Source organism: Phyllopteryx taeniolatus, chromosome 7, assembly GCF_024500385.1.
Source record: "Phyllopteryx taeniolatus isolate TA_2022b chromosome 7, UOR_Ptae_1.2, whole genome shotgun sequence".
Taxonomy (NCBI): domain Eukaryota; kingdom Metazoa; phylum Chordata; class Actinopteri; order Syngnathiformes; family Syngnathidae; genus Phyllopteryx; species Phyllopteryx taeniolatus.
Genome location: NC_084508.1, coordinates 21,270,960 through 21,296,935, shown reverse-complemented (window position 1 = coordinate 21,296,935; position 25,976 = coordinate 21,270,960). Strand labels below are relative to the sequence as shown.

General features: G+C 38.8%; 3 protein-coding genes across 6 annotated transcripts in view; all 3 read left to right on the top strand.

The window, feature by feature from the left end:
* Positions 1-958: 958 nt before the first annotated feature.
* On the top strand, positions 959-16,277 carry tmem44 (transmembrane protein 44). Its single transcript, XM_061780522.1, is given in 12 exon segments — positions 959-2,499; positions 8,905-9,031; positions 9,101-9,191; positions 9,338-9,402; positions 9,404-9,499; positions 9,929-10,015; positions 10,101-10,271; positions 10,385-10,510; positions 10,649-10,714; positions 10,845-10,976; positions 15,108-15,195; positions 15,931-16,277. Coding segments are annotated over 12 exon segments (1,281 nt in total). The 5' UTR covers positions 959-2,335; the 3' UTR covers positions 15,999-16,277.
* A 52-nt stretch (positions 16,278-16,329) lies between these two features.
* On the top strand, positions 16,330-20,581 carry LOC133481317 (sulfotransferase 1A1-like). Its single transcript, XM_061780523.1, has 3 exons — positions 16,330-17,871; positions 17,940-18,034; positions 18,698-20,581. The coding sequence occupies exons 1-3, from the start codon at positions 17,841-17,843 to the stop codon at positions 18,890-18,892; spliced, it is 321 nt and encodes a 106-aa protein (XP_061636507.1). The 5' UTR covers positions 16,330-17,840; the 3' UTR covers positions 18,893-20,581.
* Positions 20,582-24,915: 4,334 nt separating this feature from the next.
* The window catches only part of atp13a3 (ATPase 13A3), an 83,476-nt gene continuing 82,415 nt past the window's right edge, over positions 24,916-25,976 (top strand). For 3 of the 4 annotated variants that reach the window (XM_061778433.1, XM_061778432.1, XM_061778430.1), the window contains exon 1: positions 24,916-25,263. The gene's annotated coding sequence lies outside the window, so the exon portion shown is untranslated. The other variant, XM_061778431.1, reaches the window with a different exon arrangement.

Genomic DNA, 25,976 nt, shown 5'->3' with positions numbered 1-25,976 from the left:
AAGTATTGCCCCCCTTCTCAAATGTATTTTTGCAAAGTTTTCCCATATTGTTTAAGACAATCAAACAGATATAAAATCAGACAAATATAACCCAATTGAATTGAAAATTCTGTTTTTCAATAGTGATGTCATTTATTGAGGAAAAAATATATATATTCAAAGTTATGTATGAAAACGTAATGGGCACCAAAATCTAATAATTGGTTGGGCCATCCTCAGCAGCAACAAATGAAATCAAGCATTTTTGATAACTGGCAATGAGTCTTTAAAATCTCTGTGGAGATATTTTGACCCACTCTTCCTTGCAGAGTTGTTTGAATTCAGCAAAAATGGAGGGTTTTCAAGCATGAATGGCCATTAAGGTCACGCAACTATATTTCAATCGAATTCAAGTCCGGACTTTGACGAGGCCACTCCAAAACCTTCATTATTTTTTTTTTAAGCCATTCAGAAATTGAGTTGCTGGTGTGTTTTGGATCGTTATCCTGCTGCAGAACCCGAGTGCGATTCAGCTTGAGGTCACAAACTTATGGCTGAACATTCTCCTTCAGGATTTTCTGTTAAAGAGCAGAATTCACGGTTCAATCAATCAATCACAGAAGGAGCTAAGCAGCTCAAGACCATCACACTAGCACTACCATGTTTGACTGATGCTATGATGTTCTTTTTCTGAAATGCTGTGCTACATTTACACCAGATGTCAGGAGACACACACCTTCCAAAAAGCTCAACTTTCATCTCATATGTCCATATAATATTCTCTCAAAAGTTATGGGAATGAATCAGATGTTTTTTTGTTTTTTTTTTGCAAAAGTAAGACGAGCCTTTATGTTCTTTTTGGTCAGCAGTGGTTTTCCCCTTGAAACTGCCATGGATGCCATTTTTGCCAAATCTTATCCTTATTGTTGTCATGGACTGACCTTAACTGCGGCAAGGGAGACCTGCAGTTCTTTAAAAGGTGTCCTGACTTCCTTTGTGGCCTCCTGGATGAGTCATTGCTGTTCTCTTGGGGGTGTCTTTGGCTGGCCCATCCTGGGAAGGTTCAGCACTGTTTCATGTTTTTCCTATGTGAGGATAAAAGCTCTTTCTATGGTTCGCTGGAATCCTAAAGCTTAAGAAATGGCTTTTGTAACCCTTTCCACACTGATAGATGTCAATTACTTTATTTCTTGATTGTTCTGGAATTTTTTTGGATCGTGCCATTTTGTTGTAGCTTTTTTAGATATTTTGTCGGGACAGATTCTGTTTAAGTGATTTCTTGATTGCACAGGTCTGGAGGTAATCAGGCCTGGGTGTGATTAGTGAAAATTAACCAAAAATTGTGATTAGCCACGATTAATTCATGATTTAACATGGGGGTAATTACTTTTTCACACAGGGCCAGGTAACTGAATTATTTTTTTTCCTTAATAAATGACATCTCCATTTAAAAACAGGATTTTTACACACACAAAAAGCAGAAGAAATCACAAAACTTTTGAATTTACAGTAAGTATATTTCAATTATATTTTGTGTGACATTAGAGACCTTGGCGGCACGGTGGACGACTGCCTCACAGTTCTGAGGACCGGGGTTCAATCACCGGCCCCGCCTGTGTGGAGTTTGCATGTTCTCCCCGTGCCTGCATGGGTTTTCTCCGGGCACTCCGGTTTCCTCCCACATCCCAAAAACATGCATGGTAGGTTAATTGATAACTCTAAAATTGCCCGTGAGTGTGAATGGTTGTTTGTTTCTATGTGCCCTGCGATTGGCTGGCAACCAGTCCAGGGTGTACCCCGCCCCCTGCCCGATGATAGCTGGGATAGGCTCCAGCACGGCCACGACCCTAGTGAGGAGAAATGGATGGATGGATTGAAATTCTGATATATAAACATACAAACATATGTCGAGATATAGAATTGGTATATAAACATCAATACGACTGTTTTGTTTGTAAAGAACAAAAGCAAAACTAGGAAACACACAAGAAACAAAAAAAAATGGGCAAAGGTTATAAGGCACAGTACTTTTCATTCAAGGTCTATTAATGATAAATCAAATTATTGTGGAGTATGAATACTTTTCCAATTATTTGTTAGTTTTAAGGTATTTGTGTAGAATGTTTTTTTTTACAAGAAATATTTGTAAATTTGGAACGTATCTGGAGATTCTCATTTTGTGTGAGTGAGTAAAAATTGCCAATTAGTATATTAGAATCGTATCTAACATTATTGTAATGTTTTCTTCGAATGACGTGTTCGTCAAAGCTAAGCCCCTCCCCCAAATACATATTCGCGACGTTTTATTGGTGAATTTCTTCCCGGCAAAAGTCTCGTTAGATCTCTTACTCTCAACATGGCCACACCGAGCCGGGAGAAAGATTGGTTTCCCTCGAGTCTCTTGACCTTTTGCACCACTTCTGTCACCTCTTGTTTTGCCAGTAGTGACCCAGGACAAAGTTGCTCTTCCATCCGGCTTGTGTCCTTATCTTCTGTGCTGCTTCTTCTCTCATGTCTTTAGTAAGTACCTTTAACTAACATGAACATATCATTTTTGTCTTTGCTACCTTTTTTTTTTTTTTTTTTAAGTATAATCATGTAAATTAGTCTATATCGATCAGTATGGCTGATGAGTTTGTATAATTTGATATTAAATTATTAGAAAACGCTACAAAGATGCAGATTAAAGGGCATTATAATTGCACAGGTGTGTTCATTGACATGAACACAAAGGTGCCTCGAGCGGGTCGGCCCGTTGCTGCTATACGGCCATGGGTTCGCCATATTGGATGTGGCAGATACACAAGACAACCTACAAGTGCGCCAAGTTAATGTCTCGCTTTCACCCATTGACACTCACAAACACACCAATATGTTTGGAAAACATATGCACCAAAATAACCTAACTTTTAATCCAATGATAATAAATGTTTATCCCTTAATTTTAGGACATAGGTAAACGCTAAACCAACGTATGTATTTTGATTCTGTCTGTGTTTACAGCTATTGATGTATGTGTTGGTTTTTACTGAAATATTAATAGTACATATTTAATGTGTCTATAATATCCAAATCTTGAAATGCAGATGTGACTCAGATTTTCTGAATAAAGAACACTAAGGCTGGTTTCACTGCAGAATTTCAAAGTATAGTATCGTATAAGTACAGTTTTAACCATAAAGTCAGCAAATTCTGTTTGCAAAATTATGTTATAATGGGCAGAGGTGGGTAGGATCACACTACATTTACTCTGTTACATTTACTCAAGTAAACATTTTGGATAAATTGTACTTCTCCAAGACCCTATGCATAGATGTGCTGCTGTTTTTTTTTCTTTTTTTTAATTGAAATGGTGGCAGGTTTGTGTGGACTCCCATTGAGAATGAGTTTGAATGTGATCTGTTACTTCTGAACATAGCCACATGCCAGTTATAAGAGGGAGTACATCCTTGTGCAACCAGATGTATTTTTGTTTATTTAATTTGAATTTGCGGCATGGTAGACGACTGGTTAGAGCGTCAGCCTCACAGTTCTGTGGACCAGGGTTCAATCCCCGGTCCCGCCTGTGTGGAGTTTGCATGTTCTCCCCGTGCCTACGTGGGTTTTCTCCGGTTTCCTCCCACATCCCAAAAGCATGCATGAATTGGAGACTCTAAATTGCCCGTAGGTGTGAATGTGAGTGTGAATGGTTGTTTGTTTGTATGTGCCCTGCGATTGGCTGGCAACCAGTTCAGGGTGTACCCCGCCTCCTGCCCGATGACAGCTGGGATAGGCTCCAGCACGCCCGCGACCCTAGTGAGGAGCAGCGGCTCAGAAAATGGATGGATGGATGGATAATTTTAATTTAATTAAACCAGGTAAAAGACCAGTTAAAGCATAACATCTCTTTTGCAATGGTAACCTGGCCAGGAAGGCAGCAGGTTAAACGTCAAGTCCCAGTCAATCATATTCAACAGTTGTTTATTTTCACCTCCCCTCTCAAAAAGATACAAAAATAAATTAGTTGAGTTCTACACATTCTAGGTCACATTAATAGTGGGAAAAGTTTTAAAATGATTTATCTTGGTCAAAATTCTTTTACATCACAGAAACCCAGCATTTGAACAGGGGTGTGTAGACTTTTTATATCCACTGCAGCCTTGTTTCTGTTTTTGTAATCTGCCTTCTGAGCGTAGAGTATTTTGCTTAACAAGTGGCAACAATATAAGATAATTTCTTGGAGCTGAATTTGGCTTATTTTACAAAGATTTTATATTATGAAGATTTTATTTATTATGTTTTAGATTAGGCCGCACGGTGACCTACTGGTTAGCACATCTGCTTCACAGTTCTGAGGACCCGGGCTCAAATCCAGCCTCCCTTGTGTGGGTTTTCTCTGGGTACTCCCGTTTTCTCCCACATCCCAAAAACCTGCATGGTAGGTTAATGGTAGACTCTAAATTGCCCAATTGCAATTGCCCAGCATGCCCGCGACCGTAGTGAGGATAAGCGGTACGGAAAATGAATGAATGAATGTTTTAGATTAAGTTATGCCTTTATATATTTATTGTTCAGCAATATCTGAATTTGCACATTTCTATTTTTAGTTATGTTTATTTTATTTGCCGTTCATGCTCTCATTTAAAAAATAAATCAGATGTTACGAGTTACTCAGTCGTGGAGTACTGTTTTGAATACTTTTAGTCTTAGTCAAGTAATTATTTGGAGTAATTATAAAGTATAAAGTAATTATTAATTACTTTATACTCTTACTTAAGTCATATTATTGTAACAGTACTCTCTTACTTCAGTACAATATTTGGTTACTCTACCCACCTCTGATAATGGGCAATCTCAAACGTCATTGTTCAGTCTTAATCTCATGAGATAGGACAGTAGTAGGGATTTATCTTTATTTATTTATTTATTTATTTATTGAACCCACTGGTACACCATGCTTACCAGTGGCAACTTTGCATTAAGCTGGCGGGCAGCGTTTCAACAGATTGTTTTCTCGTCTTTGTTATGCGCGTCATATTTAATACAGAGCACTGATTCAATAGAAAAAAATATTAATTAGTACTAGTAATATCAAGCAGGGTACACACACTGTTTCTTATCTTAACCGAGTTTTAAATTGACAGAGGAAAAAAATAATGTCTTCTTCCTGCTCCTTAGTGCTGTATGTGGTGAACTCGAGGTGACCAACCCAGCAAGCCACACCAAAAACAGGTGTCCGGTGTAGTACCAAGACTGACCTGTGAGAGGCAGCATGGTTCCACAAGAGAATGTGGACATTGCCGGAAAATGCAAAGAAAAATAGATTGCGCTAGGCTAACTTAAGTAAAGGTAATTACATTGTGGTTACAAACTCTTGTCTGCCATTTTAATTTTATTGAATTAATTATACAATATTTTGTGGGAGATGCATTATAAAAACACTCAACACAACCAGTTACTCCTATTTGTGCGCAGCAAAAGCACGGGCTGCAGGTCGCTAAGTGACTGGCAATTTTTTCATTTCACATCAAAATCACACAGTCCATGGGGAGGAAATGTGCGCAATAGTCACATCGCAGGGTCTGTTACGATGTTGGTGTCCTGTAATATATAGTGAATCAACTGTAACATTAAAAGTGACAAACAGAGGGACCTGTTTGGACATGCTCAAAAGATCAAAAGATTGTATACCTGCCACATTTCCCATTTCTCTCTTCAGAATAAAACTTGGTAGGGATGCGGCAGCTGCGTGAGTGTGCAAGGTGCATTCAGGGACACTGTGTAAATGAGAGTGAAGGTGTTCTTTTGTAATACAGTACATACCCTGTAATGGTAAAAACAGATAGCAAAATAATTTTAATCAGAATGCTTAGGTTAAAACTTTGTACGAACGCACTGTGATAATATGGATTTTTTTTTTTTTTTTTTTTTTTTTTTTTAATAATCTAGGAATAGATAATTTTGCAATCTAGTCAGGCAGAATTATGAATGTCCTTTCACCATCATTCCTGTCATACTATTGCATGTTTTTATTTGCACATTAAGTACCAAAATCCTGTTTTCTTGTTTTATTTATTCATTTTCAAAAAACACAATTCAAGCAAACAATTTTTTCTCATGTTTTTGAGATTGTAGGGTGAAAGCTGCAGCTGGCTACTTGTGTGGACTGAATGGGTGGCAACAAAGGGGAAATGAAATGCCAGTATTTTGAGGGTAGTAGCACATCAGCAACATATTGGGGGGTAACAACGCTGACCTTTTTTCGTTTTTGGACCGGTGTACTTATTTCTAAATTTTGAATTATGAACTGAACTAGTTCATTTTTGGAACGATGAATTGAACTTTGAACTAATGCGCATAGAAAATGAACTTTCCCATCACTGATCCTGTATTATTTCACATTCCAATATGTATATAATTTTTTTTTTTCCAATACAGGAAGTCCTCGAGTTACGACGTACTCGACCTACGACGTTTCGATTTTACAACCCGTGCCTCGTCCGCCATTTTGTCCCAGCACCATAGGGTTTCTGCTTAGCTAGTGCATAGTGCTTGTCTGTGTTTGTGCGCCGGGAGTATCTTTGCCTTTTTCGCCCTCCTTTTTCCACACTCTCAGCATTAATGGTAAGTACAGCATCTTATTTTTTTATTTTAATGTATTTTAGTTTCTTTATACGAAGTGTTAACCTTTCCTGCTATGCTCACCTGACCGTGGTCGGGAGACGCAGGGGTTAACTCCCTTCTCTCGTTGCACAGTTGAGCTTGGTGGCGGCAACAATAAAGGCACGAAGCCCCGATTTGCTGTTTTAATGGTTTTATTAGCTCCTCTGCACACTCAACGTCAACTGGTCCTCCGCTAATTGCTACTCTTCCCCGGTCGCCATCACTACACTTGCTACTGTACACACTAGCACCGATGCGCACTCCTTCCTCCTTCACAGTCCCGCCGGACGACGCCTGCGCGGTCCCGTCTCACTCACACATCGACGCACACGCCCACACACACTGAGCTTGCTGTCACAAACACGTGGGACAATACCCGTAACAGAAGTATTTGGCCGTAAATTTCGACTTTAACGGTAAAATCCGACTTATGCGGAAATTCGTGTTACGTCGCCAGCGTAGGAACGGAACTCGTTTGTAAATCGAGGACTTCCTGTATCGTGCAGCACCAAAACATAACCTTTAATCTAATGACAATTGTCAGTTGTCCAGAGTCAATGCTAGTAAATGAGATTGTTTAATTCTGAACACAGCCACATACCTACCGTAATTTCTCATGTATAATGCACACCCATGTATAATACGCACCCCCAAAGTTGACTTCAAAATTCTGGAAAACCCTTCTACTGATGCATGATTTTGATTCTACCATATGATCAAAACATGAACTATTATCTATATTTTGTTAGGTTTTTTTTCAAATAATTATTCTGAAGCACTTTATTTGAACATGTAATACTTTTTTTATTACGCCTGCTTTTATTTAGTAAATGAGAAAACACACAGTTGTGCTCATATGTTTGATTACCCAGGCAGAATTTGTATGATTGGTACAATTCTTTAAAGAAAACATGAAGGGTCAGGCGAAACACATTTAGTTTTATTTTAATGGGATTCAAATTAAACTGTCAAGCATTTCAGAAAAGCATCATCATTAAACAAAACATAACCATAAATCAATTAATGATGATTGTTGTTCAGTCATCAGTCGTATTTAAAAAAATAAATAAATAAATATATAATAAATAAATAAATCGCAAATTCTGCCAGGTTATGTAAACTTATGACCACAACAGTTATACGTGTACCCCTGTCATATTGGAATGACAGGTGTAGGCTATACCTTTTTTCATAACCACTAGGTAGCGATGGCATACGACAATGAAAGTGTACACCTTTCTCATAACTTCTAGGTGGCGGTGGCATATTGGAATGAAACTGCAGAGCTTTTTCATAACTGCTAGATGGCAGCATACATTTATAAAATGTGAATTTTTTTTTCCATTTTCCACAATACCCATGTATAATGCGCACTATTGACCTTTGACAGTTTTTTGGGGGGGGGGAGGAATGCGCATTTTGCACAAGAAATTACGGTAGTTATGAGAAAAGATTTCCGTTTTTTTTTTTTAAATGAGTTATACAGGTTATGTGTCACATTAAAGGTCAGAAAAGTTGTGAACATTCATCCAAGTTGTGAATATATTTATATATTTGTTTTCACATCACAAAAACCTTGCATTTTTTAACAGGGCTGTGTTGACTTTTTAGATCCACTTTAATACTGTACAGTGATGTACCAGTCTTGGTTTTTGTGTAATGGTGTTCTCTTCAGAACCGTAGGAGTTACAAGGCTGTCACCACAAAGTGCACAGCATAGTTTGTTCAAAAATAAAGTTGAGTTAAACTGAGTTTGCGTTTGTTTTTACAGCTTTAAAAAAATTCAGTAAATAAATAAATTCAATCAATCGTATTCTCAGTTGTTGTTCATTTAACTTTTATAAGGTGCGAAAAACAGTGACTTGAGACTTGCTTGAGGCTTGATGGTTATGACTTGAGACTTGCTTGTGACTTGCCTATATGTAACTTACTCCCACCTGTTACTATACACTATGTACGTTTCATTCCTTGTAATATGTTTATGATTTTTTTTTTTTTTTTTTTTTTTTAATTATTATTATTATTTTATTTTTTTACAGTTTTGTGTTAGGCTAGGAAGTGTTTATTTTACCGGAAAGAATTACAGCATACACTCAAAATCTCACAATATGGTAATTATGTGAGAAATGAATATTAAAAAAAAATAAAAAATCCGCCATGTGCTTGATCAGAAATAGGTGAACCGTGATATTTCGAGGGAACACTGTATATATCGTCTTGCATTTCTATTTGAATATCACTTGACTTCTAACTTATCCCATTTCCCTGTGTTAACCTTTCAAGTCTCATGTGTCAGAGGTGCAAACAGCATGGAGGACATCCAGGACACATTGTGACTTCTCTCTACTGTTTCCTTGGTAATGTGTGTGGATTCACTGGAGCGGTTTTGTCCAGACAGCTGCACATTCAAGTAAACGTGACAATCAGGGTATTTAAACACCAAGACTCATGTTAGATATTAAGTCTCACCTTTTTGCAGGTTTTAATGGGACTTGTCTCTGCTGCTCTGGACATGGTAAATGTTATCTCCCGCTGTATTCCACTGCTTCTTTGCAGGAACTTGCAAGAAGGTAAGTTCAAAATAAATACAATAGCAAATGTAATATTCTGTTGGACCATGGACATTTAGAACAGTAACCAGACTGTAATTGTCAAAATAGTCAGGATACCCTATTCGATTACCAAAAATCTGTTTTCATGTGGCATTGTGCTTCAGAAAGAAGGCGAAGAATGATCAGGAGGCGCAGGAGATCTCACCTTCTTGCAGTTTGTTTTCTGACCGGCACTTACTGGAGGTTTCCTAAAGTCAGGTGTCCTCCACAGTCCAGCAGGAGACAGGCTCATCCGAGGGAGGAGGCTGTTTTATGTTGTCATGCAAGTAAGGTTACAGCTATGAGCACTATTATTATGTTTCTACTACTACTACTACTACAAGAGTTAAGGTGAGACAGAAACAGATGATGATGATGAGATAGTGTCGTCATGGCAACACATTTCAAGCATTTTTCAATCCTCCAATCAGATTGTTCCACTGTTATCCCATATACTTGTCACAGCCTCTAGGGGGCATTGTTGCATATCACTGGCATCACACAAAAAGCCAAAGAAAGGTCACAATACACTTGGGAAGTGAATCCTTTAATTTCTCAGAGAGCTCTCCGTGACATCATTCTCTGGATGTCTGGATTTTTGTAACTTTAGATGCATACAATATTTGAATTCCAAATTGTGCAAAATCAGCGGGATTTCACTTTTGAGGATTAACTGTAGCTTTCCTCCCTTTTCTAACACCTGGATATTGCACTAGGACAACACTGAAATCCTTGGTTACATACTTGGCCTACTGGCTTTTGTCATCACCTGTACCTCCAAGTTCCCCACACTTTACAGAATTGTAAGTGATCACTCTTTAACAAGTCCTTGTTTACACTAAGCTAATTGCTTTTAATTCAAGGTCTTTCTTTGTACCCCCCATGCAGCACAAAGGGAAGATGCTGTCAAGATCTCATATTTTTTCTTGGGTGCTATGCTCACTGGCTGGCGCCCTCTATGTTGCTGCCATACTTCACTACGACACTCGGGTCAGCTTCCTCTTCAGGGTAATGCCTTGGCTGCTGTCTGCAGTCTGTGGTGCCTCGCTGGATCTTCTGGTATCCAGTTAATCCTCCCAAAATAATAATAATCGAAATTGCACACACTACTATATAACTTGTCTACGCTCACGATCCTGCTGTAGTCTTCTGACCTTTGCCATGTGTGTCAGACTATTGTCCTCCACTGGTGTCACATGGGAACCAGGCAGCAGCCTATGGGAATTTTCTCTGAAATGGAGAGCCTCTTGGGCAACTCATCAAAGGACAATGCTGTTGTGAAGCATCAAGGAAAACAAGTAGGTCGTTCATCCTTTGTGTACAGTAGTCCATCATCACGAGTCCTTTGGAAATGTTCCAAATCAAACCTCTCTCTGTTTAATGTAAGTGTTGCTTTTTGGTAAGACCATTATGCTTTTGAACCTCTTTCTTCAAAGGGCCAAAAATTCAATTTGACGGATATGGGCCGTTATATGGACGTCAGTATTGACACCGCAAAACAAGTAAGCAATGTTTCTTACACACACTGAACCTGGTGTTGCAGGTATAAAAATGACACAAACTTATACCGTACCTACTCCTAAAGCAAAGCTGCTCTTTCACTGTCCAAAGTAAGTATCTTGTTGTTGACAGATGCACCCCAGAGATGCAACAGTGTGTGGGAAGGTAGTGGACAACAAGGTTCTGAGCAGGACATTCCCAATGGTACGAGTTGATGGTTGTGACACATCATGTGACTCTTCAATTGTCAGTTCTGATCTAGAGGTGGGTAGGACTGATTGAAGGACGTATGGGGTCTTAATATAGGTCTTAAAGGACCTATGTGGTCTTCATGGGCCATCGTTCACCAACAAGTTTGTCTTTTTTCTTTTCTCAAAAAAATAAATAAATAAATAAACTTGCAGTCATTTCCAATAATATCAATCATTTATGGAGCAATTCTTAACAAATTGCATTTGGAACGCCCCTTTTTCATCTCCAAAACTGACGTGCCTCTCCCTACCTCACCTGCCCTGTCGAGGAAAACATTTTGGTCTATAAAATCTTAAATGCCAGGTCGATTGGTCTGATATTTTCAGAGGTGTACGTGGATATACGTAAGTAGGAATGTACCCATACATTTGGGTGAAGATCAGCTAGCGTTTTTGGACATAAAGTGACGTTAACTCTTTTGGCCAGGAGGTCAGTGCCCTCGTCATCCGACGTTATGACACAGCCATCCACACTGATTTATCTTTACAGACCTTTAGCCACAACTGACCTCTGCTCCCTAACAAGTGTGCTGTTTTTGGGTGTGTCTCTGATTCTATGAAACTATATCCTGTGACAAACCTACACATTGGCTGACTAAAAAATGCATTCAAAACAATGTAAGGGTAGGCTACAGTGCTTTTGAGAAGTTACATTTGTGACTACTCAACATGTTGCTATTACCTCTGACTCACATCTGCAAGTAGATTGGTTGGTACATTTTCTCAGTCATAATGGAACAGAGGTTAGGCTTGAGACCACACTGTCACCTAGAGAAACACTTTCTGACCTGTAGGAACTCTCTTGGGACATCTTAGAGGCATCTGTGGTGCAATTAATGCAAGATTGAGCTGACGAAAGCAGTGTATAAATGCAGAAACGAATCAGCAAAGCACTTCCTCTGTGGGATGCTCTACCTTGCTGGAACGCATCGATAAAATCATAAATACCAGGCGGATTGTTTGGAGATTTTCAGAACTAGGTGGACATAAATATGAATGTACTTTTTTGTATTTTTGGACAAAAAGCGACTTAATGCATGTTAAACAGTATGTGGCATGACGTGGCTATATCTTATTACCTCAAGGAGGCATTTCAGCTGTGCATTTAAACAAAAGCCTTACAACATGTTTCACAGTCACTGTTTTCACATATATATATATATATATATATATATATATATATATAAAACAACATCCAGACTTTCAATATAGGCAACAATTACACCACGGAATACATCGAAGTTCAATGAGGAAATGTCCACGCCTTCCGCCATCTACGTATCAGGCTGTGACAGGCTGACGTGTCCAAAATGTGGGAGGGCCAATATCTAGCTGAAAATCAAATATTTTATCAGAAAACTAGCCTAGAATTACTACTGAGTCAATTTTGGGGGTAATCCTTTCTCCAGACATCACTAATATTCCAGTCCAGAACTATGGAATAAGTGCCATTGTTCACAGGATTAGATGGGCCCATATTACTTGGGATAATCACTAATATGACATTTCTCATAGTGGGTACCGGTACACTGCATTAATTTAATGAATACTATCCTCAAGCTATTACGAGTGTGACCCAGGAAAAGCCACTAGATGGTGCATGACTACTCTAAATGTTTACACCCAACAGACATAAATGCAGTTTTGACTGACTCAGTTCAAGAGGTATAAATAATAACAGTGTTTATAATTCTGGTTGTGGTATGATATACTGCAGTTGGACACCACTTCAGACTACAGCAGCGGTAATAAGCATATTGTTTATTACTTAATACCTACTTATTATTTTGTCAATCCAAGCTCTTGTATTAAATGTCCTTAGTCAGTGTAATGTGGTGGCTGCTTGTGGTGTAAATGCTTTGCTATGCGTAAGAAAGTAACATTCAGACATTCAGATGACTGTTGGGGAAGTGAGTCAACCAGACAGAAGTCCCTTCCACATGACAAGTAGTCAGTAAATTTGATAAGATGCTACTACGAGAACCTAGTATGCGTGTAAATCTGTGGCTTCATAAACCTAAGGAAAATGGTTTTGATATTCAGTACATAAGAGGCATGCTTTGCACACGTAATATAGTGGAACCACTAGCGTCAAATGTCGTACCATTGGCAATTCGACCGACATTCTTTGGGGTGTAAACGCCTCTAAATTTGCACAAAACCTTAGCTTTCCAACAATCATCATGCATGATGCCACACTAGATCTCAGTTCAGCCATTATCAAATGATTAAGGCTGCATCTGTTTCAGTTTTTCTTTATTTTTTAATGGCTGTTTTTTGTGACACTTATAAAAGAACCAGAGAAAAGAATAGGTTAGTTTTCTTTCAGAATATTTTAGTAGAAGAGCATATACACCGGAAGTAACATCAAGGGGTTTAACACTGCTTAACTTATTTTTTTTCACTTGTGTGACAATTAAGAATGTGAAAAGTGAAATAAATTAGGTGAATCTGTGACACAACTCACATTAGTTTTCATACATCATAAAAGTGAAGACTCATTGTATTTTTGCTGTTTAATTTAAACTGCAGTCAACTTATTTTTGCACTTAAAAAATACTTTTGAAAATGCCTGTACAGTTTATAAAGGTTTTATGGCAACAGTTTGATTGTTTTTTATTTTTATATTTTTTTTCAAAATCCAAGCAAAAAGGAAGTCAAGCAGCTTCCTGAATGGATTTTATTTGATGTATGTCCCATTGTACTAGAAAAAGCAACCAAGTTTGTGATAAGTTTTATCTATTGACTCAGAGGACATGGTGATTTATCTTTACAGACCTTTAGCCACAACTGACCTCTGCTCCCTAACAAGTGTGCTGTTTTTGGGTGCGTCTCTGATTCTATGAAACTGTATCCTGTGACAAACCTAGACATTGGCCTACTAAAAAAACAATGTAAGGGTAGGCTACCGTGCTTTTGAAAAGTTACATTTGTGACTACTCAACATGTTGCTATTACCTCTGACTCACATCTGCAAGTAGATTGGTTGGCCAGTTGCGTAGAATGTCCCATTATTGTGCAGAGTACATTTTCTCATTCATGATGGAACAGAGGGTAGGCTTGAGACCGGGAAATGTTTGAGATTTTCTGTGCTGCCCAATTGTTCTCTTGTGAAGGATCGTTGATTAAAGACCAATGCTGGGCAGGGCACGTCTACATAGGAAAATGGTTGCCTCTTCCTATAGGGGAGCTACTGAAGCAATTCCTGCTATTTTGGGAGAGTTTTTTTTTTTTTTGTCCTCCTGCTCAGGAGTCACTGGAGTTTTATGTCTGGCAAAATAAAATACTTTTATAAAACATATTTCAATAACCTCTTTTAAAAACAAAAAAAAAAAAAACGACGACTAACCAGTAAGCTAATAAATGCCAACTGGAGTCCTAACATGTATTGTTGGTAGAAGCTAGTGTCTTAATAGCACATTCAAGGCTAGTACACTTTCATTCTAACTACTGGTGCAGCATGTGGAAACTGCTCGTCCACAGACAATCTAGCAGGTCCTGAGGATAAATTGTTGTACCGTTCTTGTATTTTATTTAGTACGTAATTTATGTGGAAAAAGTACTTTGTGCTTTTTGTATACAGTGGACCCCTGCTATTTGCAGGGGATAGGGAAGGGACTGGGCCGAACAGTGTACTGTATAGTAAGCTGCGGATAATTGACACCCATTATGATTGCATTGGGGGGGGGAGTATTTTTTTTTTTTAACTCTAAAAAATCCTGAATAAGCAGGTATACAAAAATTCCCCCCCCCCCCCCCCCCAAAAAAAAATGGCAGTTTGTTGGTTGTTTCATTAGTTAACAGGATGATTCAAAACTACACTGATTTTCAATGAAACTTTGTGTAGAGGTGGCACATGTACCAAGGAGGACTCCATTACATCTTTGGTGCAAATCTGGATAAATGTGCGGATACAGACTCCCCCACCCCCTACAGTCAGTCACTCTATGGTTAATCAATGGAATCAACAATGGTCCATTCATAACTTACCTTATGTTGTCCAACATGAGCAAGGAAGACTCATGTTCACGAGCAAACGAATAGACAAAAGCAAGGAAGGTATTGGCTGAGTGTTTGTGTCATGAATTATTTGTTTTTATGCAGATTCTCCATGATTCTATTGAGACCTCTCCTTGTTTTCTAGTGGGATTTTGAAGAGGGAAATGCACGGTGGAATGAAGCAAAAGCAAAACTACAGGACGGAGAGGTGTTCCCCTTGCAAGAGTGGCCAAGTAACCCAAAACCATTTAACATGCGTACCTATGCCTCATGTATACTCCCTCAAAATGGTGTGTCCTGTAACGACGCTGTCAGCCGTTCCAAATGATTTATAAAAAATAATAATAATAATCTAATCTTCGTGCCACTAATGGAGTTATGGCTATTTGGTGTGTTCATTAGACATTCGATTACAGAAATGCAACTAATTTAATAATAATGCATATTTGGTGTATTCATTCAAGATTCCATTAAAAAAGCATGCTCTTGAATCCTCTGAGATATTTTGAAGGTTATGAGCTGCCTCCCTTTCTGTAACAATATTCCTCCCATGCTGCACTTTGAGGTTATTGTGTGACATCCTGTATTTTGCAAGTCACTCTCAGCCAGTGATTCCCAACCACTGTTCCGCAACACATTAGTGTGCCATTAGAGATCATCAGGTGTGGGAAATTATCTAATTTTACTTAATTGGTTAATTTTTTTTTTACTACAAATAATATATCTTCATCTTTCTATGCCACAACATATAGTGACACACAGAACAATTAAATGCTCTCCCATTAGATGGTAGAAGCTGCAATACCTGTTGCCATTCATAAAACAAAATATAGCAATAGCTTTGTGTTCCACTAAGCAAGCACAGATTTTATACCAGGTAAGTATAATTTCAAAATAACACATTTTAGAGCTGTAATTGCAATACTGTGAAACTGCAATATTTGTGCTCACGGTTATCATACTTTCAGAATCTGATACCGGCATTTGCCTATATGACGATCGTGAGAAAAGACAAGGGAGTTCATGGAGTGAATGACAAGATGACGAGCACCATGTAAAAAAGGAGCCAACGTTGAACATGGACCATGCAGTGAGTCAGTGTCGCGCATGCCACATATTTGCCATCAAAAGCCCTTTCTCAGTGTTGTTTTATAAAAGATGTTTGAGGTGGCAATAAAGCAAATAATATATCGTCAAATCACTCTCTGTTTCTTTTCACAAAAAGCACATTTTCTCTATTGGTTGGAAATGGGTGTTTTCAGTAAAACGAACCCATCTTCTACTGCAGATTAATAAAGAACACAAAAAGGTAGAAAAATGTTCTGGTGAAAGAGGTGAGTTCACTTTTTTGGGGGGGGGGGGGTAGATTGAACACAATATTCTGTGTGTCTTGAAAGATCAGTCAAAATGCTCTAAAATGGCTGCCAGTTTGGGCTTCCCTGCTCTGAAAATAGAGAATTAGTTGTTTAAGGGTATTGCTGGTTTCGGGTTAGTGTCATGGGCAGTATGGGCATGGGTTAAGAGTTGATTAGAGTTGGTGGGTCGGGGCAAGTGAGGTAGCGTCTGCACACAGCTTTGTATTTGCACACGGTTCCATTCATACTACACTGCAGGTTCAGCAAACAGAGCTGCTGTGTTTATATTGTTTTGGTTATTTTGCCAGAAGTTTTGAGCCATCTGGCTATTTTTTTATATTTCTTTGAACTTTAATTATTTTTAAAAGAAGGGGATACCGGGGATCTCCTCACACAAGCACGAGGTGAAGCAGGGATCCATTGTTATTGTTGTAATCCGTTGTTCTGCACGTTTGATTGGTGCGCTTTTATACATCCAGTCCGCGAGGTCACAAAAAATGGGTTGTACGCGGTCGACCGCACGGGTCTGCTTTGATCAATGAACATCCTGCAGACGTGGATGTCGAAAGCATGAATAGGCTCTTAGAGTGCCTTGTTGTCTGCTGTGAGTGTATACACGTATCGCAGAAACTGGCAGAAGAATGTGTCTTGGAGCGCGGGGAGTTGTCTGATTTGACACCCAGCGTGAGGACCAGGGCTTTGGGCTGTCGTGGCTGCTTTAGTGCCCCTTGTTGTCGGCAGTGAGTGCCCGCATGTCACAGTGACAATTGACAGAGGAGCAGGGCACGGTTTAAATGCATTTAGCGGACACACCCACACCGTTTGAGAGAGGAGGCGATTTATTTTTATTTTTTTGCGATTTTGAAGTCTCATTTTATATAGTTGTCGATAATTATTTTTATTTTTAATCATTCAAATTTGGCAGGGTTAACAATATTCTCTGTAGTGTGTCAAATTTAGAAGACATTTATTTTCATTTTAAAGGGAAATTGTAAATTTGGGTGATTAGGGTCAACTTGGACAGTAGAGAGTTGACCTGCTTCTTCATAGCGATGTTGATAGCTGTAGACTAGTGCCAATAATGATCCGAGCTCCTTGCCTCGAGATGTCCACTCGACTATACAGCCTCTCTGGTGTGCAGGCCCCAATTGGATCTCATTAGATTGTACAAGTGTTCAATTGTACAGAATGTAGGACACCGTTCAGAGTAGAACACATTGACACTTACAAAGATGTGCAGGTCTTTGCTGTAAAACATCAGGTCTTGATCTCCTGAAGGAAATTGATCCCCTAAGAGTCATTAAGTCACATCTGCCATTTCAGCTGATTCCAGCTGGGTTTGGGGAAAACAAGTGCAAAGTAAGTTGATAAGGCCATGTGCCTGCAGGAATGACAACTCAGAACCAACCCTCATTTATTAACATGCTGTTTTTTAAAGATGATCTGCAATACTAAGGAAACCCTGGCGAGCTACTTCAACTTTAATCACATGACTATAACCAGCCCTAAGCCTGGACCTTGGGATGGCTACATCCAGAAGTTCATGCATGGAGTGTGAGTACCAGTGTCATGAGTACTATTCAAACATTTCAGTGAGTGATTGCCGATTGTCATCTCTGTAGTGGCATATGGCTCCTGGTACAATCATGTGAAAGGTTACCCGGCGGAACGAGAAAAGAGGAACATGCTTTACCACTTCTATGAAGACATGAATGAGGTAGTGATGTATTACCTCTCCCAATGCTTTTATTATCACTATTTTTCTGATAACTGCCATTCTGCACCTACGACCCCTCTGACCACCACCAAACATTCTACCACAATCACATGGGCAATGTGAGTTATGTGGCCTGCCCAGCACCACAACAACGACATCCACTCCGGTTTCAGGGTGTACACTTACTCTCTGTGCCTCGCCAATAATAATAATGTGAGATTGTGCTAAAGTTACTTATTTTACAGTATTTCCATAGTTCTTCTATGATAGGGCATTATGATGAGGAAGAACACATTGTCACTGTGACTGTGCATTCTGGTCCTTAGCCAGGCTCTTGTTTGAGGGGATGGTGGTCCACTCTGACAGGAGTGATCAGTGGGATTTTTGGGCTCTAGATGAGTTTGTAAGGCTGCAGATCCAGTTGTCTTCTGGGTTTTATGTTCCGGGTGCATAGACTAGGATGTCTAGTGCCTGTTGATTGCGAGGGTCAAGTGGGAGCCAAGTCAGTATTTGTGCTCCCCTCCCCCCACAACTGCCCCTGGAGCTTCCCAGGTTCTGGGTGGCAGGAGATGTGTGAGCATCTTACCAGCCTTGACATAAGAAATGAATTATGTGCACAAATTATTTTAAATTTTTATTTTTCATGTTGTCCCCCCCACCCAGAATCCTTGGCGTGAAGTGACTCAAATCAGTGGTACCTGGACTTGTCCCTCTGATGATATCTGCCGCATTTGGAACCTGACCACCTTCAAGAGGATGAAGGAGAATCCAATGACCAACTACACCTTCAATCCTAAAGAGATTTTTGATCATTCCATCTCCAGTTTCATGAGAACGGGTCATTCAACCTTTTTGTAGCCATAAAACACAATAAAGCTAGTATACCGTAAAGTTTTAAAACATATTTTACAATAGCATTGAAAATATAACGATCTATTTTCTTGAAGCTGTCTCAAGCAGGGGTGGGGAAACATTCATATCAGCGGCCATTTCGGCCATTGTTCCCCATGCCACAATTTTAACGCGTAGGCTTCAGGATTTTACTTCATATTTTACTTCATATTTGTCCAAATAATTTAACAGCGTCTGCTTCATCCTCGACAGGAGAAGTCGGTGATTGGAAAAGTCATTTTACCCCTGAGCAGTCAGCAGTCAACATTCCGTTCAAAACAGTTCTAATATGTGTTTCATCCATCCATCCATTATCTGAGCCGCTTCTCCTCACTAGGGTCGCGGGATATGTGTGTTTCAATGGCTTCTATTTTACTTGAGTTATTACTCTGTTGTTGCTTGTTATAACCATAGTATAACTTCACAGTACAATTAAATCTCCAAATAGTTTTAGATACGAGACCATTTGTTTCATGGGTGAGGCAAAGCTAGCTAAATATGCTACACAGGAATGAGTTGTGCTGGTTTCTGGAACAAGCAACTTCCAGATCTAACAACAACAACAAAAAATCTCCCTGTAAACGTGATGTAATTCAGTACAGTGAAGAGCACTTATTATCTAACTGCATCATAAGATAGAGAAGGCAAGGAGAAAATGTATATGACAAACGAATATGCGCTATAGTTAAACAGATATTTAACCACTCTCGTACGGTGCTTTGTTTTGATCCTCTCCTTTATTTAGACCATCTAGCATCACCTCAATTCATAGCACAATTGTGGTTAATATGGGAATATTATTAAGTACTGTAGTCTAAAATTATACAATACAACACAATAGTTTAGGAATTATTTAAAGACTGAATGCAATTTAATTTGCTTGGTTACAATATTGGTCCCACCTTAATTAAAGACAAGTGGGTGATTTGACAAAAAAGGTCTCACCCAGACAATAACCACTTGAAAGGTGACGTGCAAACATAATTTTGAATTTTGACTGTTGCATGGTGTTATGGCCGCCTAGCCTTCTGCTTTGTTTGAATTATATTGGAAAATTTAATTCATAAATATCAAAGGAACCATTTTCTTGTGCTACATATGCAATAAATCACTCCTTAGGCCATAGTGTAATTTGTTTAATTCCTAAGGGATGGCAGAGGTGGATAGAGTATCCATATATTGTACTAAAGTAAGAGTACTGTTACATTAGAATGTCTCAAAAATAAAAAGTAGTCCTCCAAATAATTAATTGAGTAAGAAAGTACTCAGTGAAAAAACTACAAGTACTGAGTAACTTCTGATTTAATTTTTAAATCAGAGCATGAACGTCACATAAAATGAAAATAACTAAAAAATATAAATGTGCAAATTCAGAGATTATCACTTAATCTAAAACATAAATAAAACTAATCTTTTTTAAATAACAAATTAGGCAGATTCAGTCCCAAGAAATGTTCTTATATTGTTTCCACACAGCACAACAATGTAGGCTCACCAGGCAGATTACAAAAACAGGAACAAGACTCTAGTGGTTATAAAAAGTATACACGCCCCTGTCCAAATGCCCGGTTTTTGTGATATAAAAGAATTTTGACCAAGATAAATATTATTTACCTAGAATTTGTACAACTGAAGTAATCTTTGTATATTTTTGAGAAGGAAGGTGAAAATAAACTTGAATGTGATTGACTTGGACTTGACGTTTAACTTGCTGCCTTCTTGTCAGGTCATCATTGCAAAAGAGATGTTCTGTTTTAACTCGTCTTTTACCTGGTTAAATGCATTTTAAATAAAATCTGGTTGCACAAGGATGCACTCTCTCATAACTGGGATGTGGTTGTGTTCAGAGGTAACAGATCACATTCAAACTAATGTTCAATGGGAGTCCAAGCACACCTGCCACCATTTCAATTTTAAGTGAAAAAAGAACAACAACACATGCATAGAGCCATACAGAAACATTTGCTAAAATGGCAGAAGTGTTAGCTGAAAAGACTGATAAAATGTGTGTGTGTGTGAGAGAGCGAATGTACAACAGAAGATGCATGTTTTACAGTTACTTGTGATCATAAAATAGGGCTAATGTTGCCACATGTACAGCCATAACAACAGAAAAAACATAACTTACCGCAACGTGTTTTGTCAAGTTAGATATGGGCTGAAATATCCACGTTTGGGCAGTGACAAAACTACGCTGCTTGTTAAAGCTGTTGTTTTTCTTAGTCTATAATATAAACGAGTTGGGCACGGTTGCCTCGACTCATTTTGATTGGCCCGCGAAGCCGAACAGAAGACTTTGTGTGCGGGCATGTGACTTTCTTGTGTCGTTTGATTGGTGAACTTGAGTCAAACATCACAAAGGTAATCACGGTGGATTGGTGCAGGATGTGGACGTCAAAAACGAAAGTCTATAAATAGATGGCGCACGCAATTATTGATGAATGAAAGTAGTAAGCGGCATATCGATTTTTGTAACAGAGTAAAAGTACAGTTTCTTCTGAACATAAATGCTTGAGTAAAAATATGCCTGACCCACAACCTTACGTCATGATGCCAGCAATGCACCAGGACATTTTTAAATTAGCATTTTCCTAAAGTCTTGTCATAGAACAATACAATGATAAGATAAAGCTTATGACCCACATTTGTATTCCTTCCTGTTAAGTTTCCTTGAATGCGTGTCAAACACTAATGAATGAGGTGAGCTAAAGCAGTTGTTTTGTGTTTCATGTGCTTGGTCCAGTTTTGTATGCGTTTGTATTCGGTTGACGCAGGCTGATGTCATTATAACTGCTGAGTTAGCATATCTATCTCTGGGCCTCCTCTTGTCCCTCTCAAGCTCTGGTGTCAGAGGAAAACAAACGGTGTCCCAAATAAAAAGAAAATGGAATCTTGTTTGGAGAAGGGATGAGGGGCATGGATTAGGACATCAAGCAACACGTTGGAAAGGCCCTTTGTGTTTTTCTTGGCCCGTACGTCAGCGATCATCTTACTTGGAAAGAGCATGGTCGACGCCAAATTGTCTGAGCCCGCAGGATTTTTTTTTGTCTATTCTGCAAATTTTGCATTTGCTTTTAAAAAAAGAAACAAAAAAAAGGTGAGTAATTGGCAAACATGAAACTACAACATAAAATAAAGTTCAATCAGTTCATAACTAGCAGTAATATTTTTTTATTCATTTATTCATCCATCTCTCCATTATCTGTACCCCTTTATCCTCACAAGGGTCGCGGGCGTGCTGGAGCCTATCCCAGCTATCTTCGGGAGAGAGGCGGGGTACACCCTGAACTGGTCGCCAGCCAATCACAGTGCACATATAAACAAACAACCATTCGCGCACACATTCACACCTATGGGCAATTTAGAGTCTTCAATCAACCTACCACGCATGTTTTTGGGATGTGGGAGGAAACCGGAGTACCCGGAGAAAACCCACGCAGGCACGGGGAGAACATGCAAACTCCACACAGGCGAGGCCGGGATTTGAACCCCGGTCTTCAGAACTGTGAGGCAGATGTGCTAACCAGTTGTTCAAGGTGCCGCCTATTCATTTATTTAGTTCATTGTATTGAGCTAAATTTGAAGTGTTTGGAAACACCATTGAGTTAAACAGGTGATCGCATATCAGAATCATCTTTATTTGCCAAGTATTTTATAAAATCCAAGAAATTACTACGAGTACGACAACAGACAGACATTTTGACAAAAAAATACTTTTGAGACATAAAACACACTCCTCTACCAATTTAGAGCGGTATGAAATGACTAGTAGTGCAATAATCTGGTTCAGGGACAATTGTGCACATGCTGCAGATACTCCTCAAGCACATGAGTGGCCAGTATTGGTCAGTGGATCTGCAAAGCATTCGGATTTATGAAAATTAGAGTTTTTGCTCGATAACTTTGTTGATCCATGTTTGACAGCAATTACAACTTAAAGTCTTCTGGTATATGATGTTTCAAACTTGGCACACCTGCTGTATCTTTGGGGCAGTTTTGACCATTCCTTTTTACAGCACCTCTCAAGCTCCATCAGGTTGCGTGGGGAATGTCTGTGAAAAAAAAATTGAGGGGAAAAAGGCTGTAACATAACAAAATGTCGAAAAAGTGAAGCGCTGTAAAAAAAAAAATAATAATAATAATCAGTACAGACCTGTAAATTAGACAAATCTAATTATGACAAAAATAAAAATGTGTACAACAGGAAATGTTATCTTATTTTATTATGCTCACTATAATCCCGCCAGGGAAAATTCAATTCCATCTGCTGTCAATTGTTGCACAATACAGATGCAGTCATGAGAAGTTGTAAATGTACTTCACTTGAACATTTACTTTTTGGACGACTTTATACTTTTACTCCCTATATTTGAAAACAGATATCTGTACTTTGTCCTCCTTACTTTGTCAAATAGGTTCTTCTTTTGTCAACCTCCACGGATGACGCAACAACGCAAAAAAAGAAAAGATATAACTAGGGAGTTGTATCGTGATTGAGATTAACTGATTGATTGAGCTCTTGCGGTCTTTAAACCAGAAAAAAATGGACTGCAGCGAACTGGAAGAAACTTAATCGGGAAGCGTTAAGGATGACTGCAAAAGATTCTGAGAAGATATTCCCTATTAAAGGTTTTATCTAGGAAAATTGTTTGGTGTTGTTGGCTCCTAGAACGATTTGTGGTGAATGAATTGTGTTTTGTGCCAGCCTAAAAAACACAATTCTCTGGTATTTGAAATTTTCCTGAAAAAAAAACCACATACATGCAGATAACATTCTGCAAAGAATGAGGAGTATGAATGTATTTTGTCATAGTGTCTAGCCATAATATTATTAATACATCCATTTCAGAATGCAAATATTGCACCTTCATATCCAAAAGTCAAATATTTCTATATTTACATTATTATTTCCTAAATGAGATACAAACTTAAAAGTGGGAAACTAACACTCTTGGATTGATAATAGCAGTAGTAATTACAAGACAAATGGCAAATAAAGATGATTCTGATTCTGACAATGCAATAGGAATTGTGTGTAAATGCTGAACTAAAATGCTGTGGAACAAATGTTGTAATGTAAAATGTGAGCGAATGATTTGAATTGGTCAAGAAATTTGATAGGTGGAGTGAATAATGTAAAATTTGTCTTCATTTGGGAATTTTATTTTGCAAGTATGGAAATTTTGTGAACTGGTCCCACAACGTCATGAAAAAGTTTAATATTTTGGAAGTTGGAAAGGTTTCATTTGCTCAATAAATGTGGAAGGAGGAGGGAATTCTTTAAAATGGCTCTAAAATGTGGGAAATTGTATCGTAAAATTTGGGAATTTTACTGTGAAGTGTGGAATTTGGGGAATGTGGGAATTAGAATGTGGTAAATACTTTGATTCTGGAATGTTTGAATTGATCAAGAAATGCTGAAGGAGGAGGGAATTATGTAAAACACCTCTTAAACATGGGGATTTTTTTGTGAACATTTTGGAATTTTACTGTCAAAAGTGGAATTTCGAGAATTCTTGTAATGTGGAAAATATTTTCAAGTTGGAATGGTTCAAATTGGTCAAGAAGTATGGAAAGAGGGGATAATATAAATCTCTTAAATGTGGGAATTTGATTGTGAAAATTTGGGAATGTTATCCTGTGGAATGTCCCGCAATAATAATAATACCTGTAATAAAACATTTTCATATTTTTTTGAATTTAATGAATATACATATGCACGGCACGATGGCCGACTGGTTAGACAGTTTGAGGTTGCGGGTTCACATCCGGCCTTGCCTGTGTGGAGTTTGCATGTTCTCCCCGTGCCTGCGTGGGTTTGCTCCTCCCACATTCCAAAAACATGCACGGTAGGTTAATTAAAGACTCAAAATTGTCCGTAGGTATGAATGTGAGTGCGAATGGTTGTTTGCTTATATGTGCCCTGTGATTGGTTGGCGACCAGTTCAGGGTGTACCCCGCCTCCGGGAAAGGCTCCAACGCGCCCGCGAGCCGAGTGAGGATAAGCAGTACTGAAATGAATGGATGGAACAATACGTCTACATTTTCATATGTCGCTAGCGTGGTTACCCTGTGACGTACTAGACGTCACGTCCTGTCGCGCCAGACACGCAGCCGGTTCAGGCCAGTTCACGACGCGCAAAAGTGTGGAGTGTCTCGCGGAGCCGAGCGATCCGAGCTGTCAACACAGCACCGCCACTGCACTGGCACTGTGTCCGCACCATATTTTGCGCTGTTACAGTCGCGTCTCGTATTTAACGACGTTTCCCCCCAGATAACATCTGCTGTTATCTCAGCATGACTCGAAGGTGATCTTCAGCGTGTCCAGGTGGTTCTGGGTGAGTCTGAATGTGGCGTTGGCTACTGCTGTCAGCGTCACACATGTGTGGCATTCGCTACTTGGCTTTTGCTAAACGCTAAAAGCTAGCTACAGCCAGTGAGGGCACCTCGTTTGGGACGGGGCAGCGGCGTGAGGCTGGTGAAACACTCGTTGGAGACTTAGGATAGTATTTAAGGTAACGACATGGTGGACGGTTCTTTGGTTTAGTTTTCAAACTGTTTTGGATGGTGGGTCAACGGTCTGTCTTCCGCAACGTTAGCCAGCTAGCTCGCTAACATGTAAGCAGTGTTTCCCCCTTGTTAAAAGCCCCTTCTGTTTGCCTGCTAAGACTTGTGACAAATTCTGCTAATAGTTTTGTGCCTTTTATTTTTTCCTGGTGTTTGGAATTTTTTCAACGTGACAACTGGATGTTTGTTTAACAATAGCAAATTCAGGATTCATTTTATGATGATAATGATTTATTATCATTAAGCAAATGTAAGATTCAGTGTTAACTATAATCAGAGCAAATTATAGCTTTCAAGGTTTTTTTTTTTTTTTTTTTTTTTTTTTTGCAATTTACGTCATTCAACTTATATAGTATATGTCAAAAATCTTTGTACCTTATTGTTTACAAATTTAAGAGACTCAATGTACAGTCAATTTCAATCAAAAATACCATAAGAGACAATTCTAGCGGGTGAGAAGATGCATGAGGAATGGAGGAGAAGT

Bases quoted from the DNA above. Each gene is read 5' to 3' on its own strand.
- LOC133481317 (XM_061780523.1), top strand. From the start codon at position 17,841: ATGGCTACATCCAGAAGTTCATGCATGGAGT. The intron at 17,872-17,939 runs GTGAGTACCAGT...TCATCTCTGTAG, and splicing joins CAGAAGTTCATGCATGGAGT to TGGCATATGGCTCCTGGTAC. The intron at 18,035-18,697 runs GTAGTGATGTAT...CCCCCCACCCAG, and splicing joins TCTATGAAGACATGAATGAG to AATCCTTGGCGTGAAGTGAC.